At 42.0% G+C, this 9463-nt stretch overlaps 1 protein-coding gene across 1 annotated transcript in view; it reads left to right on the top strand.

Moving 5' to 3' along the window:
- arhgap39 (Rho GTPase activating protein 39) overlaps positions 1–3409 on the top strand; it is a 39779-nt gene extending 36370 nt beyond the window's left edge. The window contains exons 9-11 of the mRNA XM_037674704.1: positions 785–876; positions 2547–2716; positions 3133–3409. Of these exons, the coding sequence (XP_037530632.1) occupies positions 785–876; positions 2547–2716; positions 3133–3327 (457 nt within the window). The 3' untranslated portion in view covers positions 3328–3409. The remainder of the gene's footprint in view (positions 1–784; positions 877–2546; positions 2717–3132) is intronic.
- Positions 3410–9463: the final 6054 nt, after the last annotated feature.

A 9463-nucleotide genomic window follows, 5' to 3' on the forward strand; every position in this document is an offset into this window, starting at 1 on the left:
GGGATCGCCCGGGGCTTCCCTTTGCTTCTCTCTCTGGGGGGTGCGGGTGTCCCTGTTGGGGGACTACCGGAGTTCCAGGCTTGGGGGCCGCTGTGTGTCTGTGGTTCCAGGCTTCCCTGTGTTACCTTCGTGTCCTACGGAGACGGGTTTATGGGTCCCCACATCCACTATTGAACGTTTTTATAAGAAACCTTATAGTGATAAGCATGCTCACACAGGTGTTTAGATTCAGGTGTTTATCAGATACACACTCAGTTGGGTTGTGGTGGCCATCAAATATATATTGTATCACCATGTAATGTATAAAATACTTTGTAATGATGTTATAACTATCATTATATAAGTGGTTTCTTGGTTTTGTCGTTTTTTTTTTTTTCTCTCTTTCCGCAGGTCTAGAGGCAGACTTCAATGATGTTGATTTGTGTTCTCTTTATCCCTCTCTCTCTCCTCTATTCCTATCTCCTTCTTTACATTTTAACTCTTCTCTCACTTTTCTGCTTTGTTGTCTTCTTTGTTTTCCGTCCCCGTGTCCATTACATCTGAAACAAACCCTAAGCATATTCTAATAAAATTTAATTTATATATCAAGTGGAGCATTAAGGCCAGCCATAATGCTCTGTTTGTGAAAGTAAATCTGTTGGGCATCACTTTGACACTCAGACAATAATTCTAAGTGTCACAATGCCGGACAGGACGGGGGAAAAAAAAAAAAAAGGAAGGAAAGATAATGAGGATGCAGGATGAGGAGCTGAAGTCTAAACATTCTTTGATTTTTGACCTCCAGGGTACCTGGAGACATAGATGAAGTCAATGCCCTAAAGCTGCAAGTGGATCAGTGGAAAATTCCCACAGGTCTGGAAGACCCTCACATTCCAGGTACACACAAACCCTGTTTAATTTATAGAAAACTGTTCGGAAAGCCATTTCAGGATATCTGCAGTTAACTTTTGTCATTTGCAGCAGTGCAGTCAGGGACTACAAGACTTGGACAAGAGAACCCCCAGAAAGGTTTTAAAAGGGTGGCCTGATGGGGCTCATTGATAATGTTGTGATGACACACTAAAACTAAAAACCCTAACAGAATTGCAGGAGTTTTAATATACTGCTGTCACATACTCACATTTCACTTGGACCCTCTACTTTTTTTCCCAGATGAGTGTGACATTGTATTATTCTTCTGTGGCCCTGCTCTGACACAATGTTGGCTTACAGCTATCGGTGTGGCATTTCCTCAAAGATCACTATTTAAAATTCATACAAACCCAAGGCTTCTGCCTCACAGATTTTATTTTTAAGAACTCATGACCTCAGAATATATCATTGGAGGATGCTGATGGAGAAGTAGAGAGAGGGTCAGAAAGAACTTCATTGTATCTTTGTAGATTTAGATAAAGCACATGACAGGGTGCCGAGGGAGGAGGTGTGGTATTGCATGAGGAACTCTGGAGTGGCAGAGAAGTATGTTAGACTGGTATAGGACATGTATGAGGACAGCAGGACAGTGGTGAGATGTGCTGTAGGAGTGACAGATAGCTTCAAGGTGGAGGTAGGATTGCATCAAGTATCAGCTCTGAGCCCCTTCTTGTTTGCTCTGGTGCTGGACCGACTAACAATTGAGGTCAGGCAGGAATCCCCATGGACTAGGATGTTTGCCGATGACATTGTGATCTGTGTTGAGAACAGGGAACAGGTGGAAGAGAATTTGGAGAGGTGGAGTTATGCACTTGAAAGAAGAGGAATGAAAGTTAGCCGTAGTAAGACAGTACGCGTGTGAATGAGAAGCAGGCAGGTGGAGCAGAGTACACAAAGGTGCAGGACTTTGAGTACTTGGGGTCCACTGTCCAGGAAAATGAGGAGTGTGGCAAAGAGGTGAAAAAGAGAGTCCAGGCAGGATGGAGAAAAGTTTCAGGAGTGTTTTGAGACAAAAGGGTGGCAGCAAAGGTCAAAGGAAAAGTTTACAAGACAGTGGTGAGCTAGCTATGTTGTATTGTCTGGAGAAAAAAACATGGACAAAAAAATCAGGAGATAGAACTGGGAGGAGCAGAAATGAAGATGTTGAGGTTCTCCTTAGGAGTGACAAGGATGGATAAGATCAGGAATGCGATCATCAGAGGTACAGCACAGGTTGAAGAACTAGGAGATAAATGTTGATGTTAAATGTTAATAAAGTTAGAGGCCAGACTGAGATAGTATGGACATGTCCAGAGGAGGGATAGTAGATATCTTGGTAGAAGGATGCTAGAAATGCAGCTGCCAGAAAAAAGTCAGAGGAGATATATGGATGCAGTTAGAGGGAACATGGAGGTAGTTGGAGTGAGGACAGAGGATGCAGAGGACAGAGTGAAATGGAGGATGACTCGCTGTGATGACCCCTGAAGAGGGAAAAGTCAAAAGAAGAAGACCTCCGATATATTAATAAAGATGGAACAGAACAGTTTATTATTATTTAAAAATGACCTTGAAAAAACAGTGCATGTGAAAAACTGTTAATTGTCTCCAACAATAAAAGTGTACCTGAAGTTGAGTCTGTCCCTCTGTGTCCCCAGCTTCTTTGTTGAAACTCTGGTACAGGGAGCTAGAAGAGCCACTGATCCCTCATGAGTTCTACGAGGAGTGTATCAGTAGCTACGACAACCCAGAGGCAGCTGTCAATGTGGTTCTGGGTCTGCCCCACATCAACAAGCTGGTACTCTGCTACCTCATCCGCTTCCTACAGGTAACATTCCCAAACACAGGTCACAAAGACTACTAAACTCCAAAAAAAAAACTTAAATCTCCATCAGAGGTTCTTATGTTCATTTGATGATCTTTGAAGCTCAAACAAGCTAAAATCTGACATGAAAGATCTCCTTGTTTTTATTGACATCTCATAAAGGACATTTTTGTTAATGAGAGCAGATGTATTGGTCTTATAGTTACGCGAGGAGTTGTAATGTTCTTCTGTTTCCAAACAATACTGCTCAGCCGTTTCCAGAACGTTTGTTTACCTCTTGCTACAGAATCTTAGGCAAATTCAATACAAGTCAACCTAGAAAAAGATTAAAAACCGAACATTTCCAAAGGTTTGCATTTGATCTGAACAAACAGAACACAAAGAGTTCTCCTGAGAGTAGATTTCTGCTTGGTCTCCAGGTATTTGCTCAGCCAGCCAATGTGGCCATCACCAAGATGGATGTGAACAACTTGGCCATGGTCATGGCTCCTAACTGTCTGCGCTGCCAGTCTGATGACCCGCGGGTCATCTTTGAGAACACCCGCAAAGAAATGTCTTTCATCCGGGTTCTCGTCCAGCGGCTCGACACAAGCTTCATGGATGGAATCCTATAGCCCCCCTCACCTGCACCCCCCCACACACACCTTACAGCTACTTCTTGGTCCCTCAGCCTCCACTAACTGGCTTTAACCTTTATCCATCAGTGCCCCCCCCCCCCCCACCCCCTTCTTTATGAACACAGGGACCTGCTGGGTGACACATGGTGACTTTACAGAACAAAAACTGCCTCTTGAGTTCAGACGTTGTGTTTTTTGGGTGGAACCAGCTGTTTTTACTTCCTGTCGATGTTCAGCCAACATGTACTGTGTGTGCCTTCACTTCCATTTCTACAGTACACACATTCAGCATGAAGATACTAGCAGGGATCTCATCACTGACCCTTTATTTTAAACCCAAATAGTTTTCTATGAAACAATTTATCTTGCTGAACTACACGTGCACTGCCACATGCACACTTACATTTGCTCCTTGTTTGAGAGATTCCAGCTTCTACTGTAAGCAACAGCAAGAACACGTCCGGTTCTGAATCATCACCACTCATTGCTACTTCTTCTCACCTTAGTAGGCCTAAGAACTCAGACTTGGTGGGATATTTATTGCCTTAAGATGGCAACTTGGACTGTAGGAAACACATCTCTCATGGAAAAATTAGCTGTTGGCTGCCAGAGCATGGGACGTTGAGAAGGTGAAGGTTCACTCAACCTTCTGGGCTGGTTTCTACAGTAAGCCTTGCGTGATATGAAGCAAACGGGTCAAGGGTTGAGCCTTCCTTGCTGCATGACACTGTTAAAGGCACTTTAGCTGCAAATCAAATCTTGATCCATGTTCAATTGAATCCTGTCAAAAATCTGAAAACCTCTCACGGCCTTAAAAATGTTTGGTGTACTCGGTCTTCATTAAATGAACGTGAATCTTCTAAATGTGCCAATCTAACACGAGCCATGCCCCTGCTCACTGAAAACACCGGTGGTTTCTGCCACCGCCAACCTGTGCTACAGTCGGCGCTGTTATTTAAATGAGAACCACAGAGAGGTTCTAATGAGAAGGACGCCAGAAAGACTTGACTGTCTTCCCAAAACTGAACTGCAGCCGAGGAAACCAGGAACTTTCTTCCCCCAGCTTCATAACCTTCAGGCTCAGACACCACCTCAGCTAACCGTCTGAATCGAGTACAGCTCCTGTCTCTCGAGTCTATGGCTACCTGCATCTGAGGCGAGTGCATCTACCAGTCTGAGTTGAGTACAGCTACCTATGTCATAGTAGAGTACAGCTAATTGTGTCCGAGTCGAGTACAGCTCCTGTCTCTGAGTCAAATACAGCTACCCACCTTGAGTCGAGTATAGCTACCTGTGTCTGAGTCGAGTACAGCCACCCACCTCTGAGTCGAGTACATCTACCTGTCTCTGAGTCAAATACAGCTACTTGTGTCTGAGTCAAGTACAGCTTCTAAGCTCCCTTGTAGCTTAACCTTTAATTTCAGTTTAGTACTTTTTGTTTCCTCAGTATCTGTATGGTTACAGGTACTATTCACTGGGTTCCTTCAAGCCCAGTTCTGTATGAACCAGCAGACAGAACATGAGGCTCTATTTTTTGGCTCATAAGATGTTCTAGTACATAAATACTCTTCATCAACCCTTGAGTTCATCCTTGAAAGAAGACCATCTCATCTTGAGGTGCCTACAAGATCAGAACTACATGGATCATTCTGCAGCCCTGGAGTGCTGTAGAGCAGGTGGTTGAACACTTAGAAACTAGACCAAACCCTGAGCCACTGAGCAGCAGTGGTTTCTCGTCGCTGGGCTGAACTTGGACCAGGGCAGTCTTGAGATTTGGTTTGACTTGGAACAACTGGATTTTGAAAACATCTCAACATATCTGTCCTCCCTGCCACATTACTTGGTGCTGTTTGGCCACTAGGCCCGTCTGAACCTGGCCACAGTGAAGAAACGACAGCAGCACTGCCATTGTGCTTCAGAAGGTGAGGAGCCTTGATCGTCTCTCAGCTCACTGATGATCTGTGAATGTGTCTTGTTTCAAACATGTCTTACATCCCTCCAGTCTTTGTGAGCTGCTACTGTTGGTTATACTGGATGTTTTAACACTTTAATATTTATTCAATATTCCTAATATTTATTTGACATTTCCTTAATGCCTTCTTGAGATGTTGTTTTGTAGACTGGAGTGTGTGTTTTTGTTATTGCACAGGTGTGTGTGGACATGTTGTATAAATGAGGGTGAATACTGAACTTTTCTGTACCTGTTTGAATGGAGGTAATATTTCTGTTATATGTTCAATTTATCTCAAAATGATAAGTCGACAATGAAATTCAAACCCAATTCCTAAAAGTGTTCCCTTGTCTATCTGAGATAATTCATCCTCATTTTAGCCCTGAAAGTAGATGAAGACAAACCAGTACAACTAATGTTAAAAAAAAACACTGTCATTGATGAAGAAGAATGTATTCAATATTGAATTTCTGTGAGTGGCAGCTAAACATTTTGAGTAATTGCTGATGAGTCCTGCTTAGAATAACTTTTCTGGGATTGGTAGATGTTTTCTCATGTAACGTCTCAACAAGTATTTACTATGAAATCTGTCTCTTAATCCGTCCAAACCACTGGATCTTTTAACCATCATTTAGTCTCATTTGCGGTCCTGAGGTACAGTGGTGCTTGAAAGTTTATGAACACTTTAGAATTTTCTATAATTCTGCATAAATTTAACCTAAAACATCATCAGATTTTCACAAAAGTTCTAAAAGTAGATAAAGAAAACCCAGTTTTTAAAATGAGACAAAAATATTAAACTTGGTCATTGATTTATTGAGGAAAATGATCCAATATTACATATTTGTGAGTGAAAAGTATGTGAACCTCTAGGATTAGCATTTAATTTGAAGGTGAAATTAGAGTCAGGTGTTTTCAATCAATGTGATGATGATCAGGTGTGAGGGAACACTCTGTTTGATTTAAAGAACAGGATCTATTAAAGTCTGCTCTTCACAACATGTTTGTGGAAGTGGATCATGGCAGGAACAAAGGAGATTTCTGAGGACCTCAGAAAAAGAGTTGTTGATGCTCATCAGGTTGGAAAATGTTACAAAACCATCTGTAAAGAGTTTGGACTCCACCAATCCACAGACTGATTGTGTACAAATGGAGGATATTTAAGACCATTGTTACCCTCCCCAAGCGTGAGTGCAGCTACGGCATACGCTCTCAGGACATTGTTACCTGCAGTGTTCCCTGAGTGAGGACTGAACTAGGCAAGAGGGCCTTCTCCTACTCCGCTTCTGTTTCCTGGAATATCTTACAAAAACATTTGAAGCTCTCGACCTTGACCTCTCTAAGTGGCTTTAAGAATCTGTTGGACTCCTGGCAAGGACCAATGCAGACATGTTCCTGTTTTTAGTTTTCTACATTCACCTTAGAATCTAGCTGTTTTTTGTTACCTTTTTTTAGCCATCCTATTTGTTTAAAAATAAAAAAAATTTGGAGTATGACTTTTTATAACTGTTTATTGTTGTCGCTGTTGTCCATTGTTGTCATCATTCTTTGTTGAAATCAGGTCTCTCTTGTAAATGAGTCCTCGAGGCTCAATGGGATTTACCTGTCTAAATAAAGGTTGAATGAATGAGTGGTGGACCAACAAAGATCACTCCAAGAACAAGGTTTGTAATAGTTGGCGAGGTCACAAAGAAGCCCAGGGTAACTTCTATCAACTGAAGGTCTCTCTCACATTGACTGATGTTAGTGTTCATGAGTCCACCATCAGGAGAACTCTGAACAACAATGGTGTTCATGGCAGGGTTGAAGGAGAAACCGCTGCTCTCCAAAAAGAACATTGATGCTCGTCTGCAGTTTGTTAAAGAGCATGTGGACAAGCCAGAAGTTTAGTGGAAGAATGTTTTGTGGACAGATGAGACCAAAATAAAACTTTTTAGTTTAAATTAAACATGTTTTGTTTGGAGAAAGGAAAACTCTGCATTCCTGCACAAGAACCTTATCCCATCTGTGAAACATGGTGGTGGTATCATGGTTTGGGCCTGTTCTGCTGCATCTGGGCCAGGACGGCTTGCTGTCATTAATGGAACAATGAATTCTGAATTATATCAGATGATTCTAAAGGAAAATGTCAGAACATCTGTCCATGAACTGAATCTCAAGAGAAGGTGGATCATGCAGCGACACAATGACTCTAAACACATAAGTGGTTCTATTAAAGAATGGTTCAAGAAGAATAAAGTTCATGTTTTGGAATGGCCAAGTCAGAGTCCTGACCTTAATCCAATCCAGATGTTGTGAAAGGACCTGAAGCAGCAGTTAATGTGAAGAAACCACCAACATCCAGAGTTTAAGCTGTTCTGTACAGAGGAATGGACTAAAATCCCTCCAAGCTGGTGAGCAGGACTGATCAAGTTACTGGAAATATTTAGTGTCAGTTATTTCTGCACAGGGGTGTCACATCAGATTCTGAAAGCAAAGGTTCACATACTTCTACCATTCACAGATCTGTAATATTGGATCATTTTCCTCAATAAATAAATGACCAAGTATAATATTTTTGTGTCATTTGTTTAAATGGGTTCTCTTTATCTACTTTTAGGACTTGTATGGAAAATCTGATGATGTTTTAGGACATATTTATGCAGAAATATAAAAAAATTATAAAACGTTCACAAACTTTCAAGCACCACTATATTTAACAAACTCCCCAGTGGTGGGACAGGATGTGTCCTGAGGCTCTGAAGGACCTGGATGTCGTGGGATTGTCATGGCTGACCTCTTCAGTGTCACTAAGTTGAAAAGAAAATGCTGGTGGATTTGCATGTCTGTTTTTAGAAACAGGGTCTGGAGAAGTGAAAAGAACTGGGTCAGGTTTGGGACCTCAGGTCAAAACTGGACATTGCCACATGGTAAGAGGTCACATTCACAGCATGTGTTGTGAATGACTCTCAGCTACTACCACCTCAAATTTTAGCTCACTATCTGCAAGTGACAGAATTATAGGTATTTTTATGCTTTGAAGGTTGGTTAACTGTGGCAGCCATCTTGAATCTAAAGGTTTCACTAAAATTTGTCTAGTGGTTCATGAGCTTTGCTAACTGAAAACATAACTTTCAGCTTTTTCTCAGTAACAATTTATGGACTGCTTGACTTGATTCAGTGGTTTTGTAGATTTAGTTTCCTTAGACCAACGTTCACTCAGGTTTTGATAGAACCAGTGACTAATTTTTTCTTCAAAGAAAACTCAAATGTACCCCCTCACTGCTCAGTAACACTGGATCAGTTTTAACTAGGTAATAAAAATAGATGACACCACTTCTCCTTTTGGTAAACTTATCTGTTTAAGAATTTTGGTGGAAAATATTTTGGTAATTTCTATTTAAGATTAGTATAAAACAATAACTGGGAAACTTTGAAAACCAGTTTGGATTTTAATGAGGTGTGTGTTGTCGTGTCAGTGTTGTGTTATGAAAGTTAGTCTCTCTGAGCTGCGACTGTTGGGCTGTAGTGACTTGAAATTGTTGGAAAACAGACACATTTTCCTTTACAGTCTCTGAGGGTTTGCAACAGCCACATTTTGTGCAGGGGCACTGCCATTGGGGGGCTTGTGGGGGCAATGATACCCCTAAAAAAACTGGCGCCGTTCTCAATCGTATGAGCGGTTCGGGCTGATAAGGGATAGATGTAGGGCAGCCGACTAGGGACCAGAAAGTTGAGGTTCGACTCCCAGACATCCCCACGTCGTGGTGACTCTGAGCAAGACACCTAATCCCTAATTGCTCCCCGGGGACTCAATAGACGCCCACTGTTCCACCTGGGTGTATCCCAGGTGTGATAGGTTAAATGCAGAGAACAATTTCGTCATTGTATGGGAACATACAATGATGACGACATATAGTACTTACACTTATACTTAGGTCTGTTCCCCAACTGGTCCCCGCCATCCTCACCCATTCAGACTAATGGTTTTGGATTCCCTTCCTGGGCCCTCAGAGGCATAGCAGTGGTTGGTTGACTTTACGTCATGCAGCCTCAGTCCTGTTATAAATGTCTTTGTTCAGCACTTAGTCACAGCCCAGTGAGACGCCAGCTGAAGACAAGTTGCAGACAGACCCGGACGGTTTGGGTTTCCACACGATCTTCACCTCATTCAAAATGACAAAAAAACAATCTTGTTTGATT

The sequence above is a fragment of the Nematolebias whitei genome, chromosome 3 (assembly GCF_014905685.2).
Source record: "Nematolebias whitei isolate Nwh7 chromosome 3, NemWhi1, whole genome shotgun sequence".
NCBI lineage: Eukaryota > Metazoa > Chordata > Actinopteri > Cyprinodontiformes > Rivulidae > Nematolebias > Nematolebias whitei.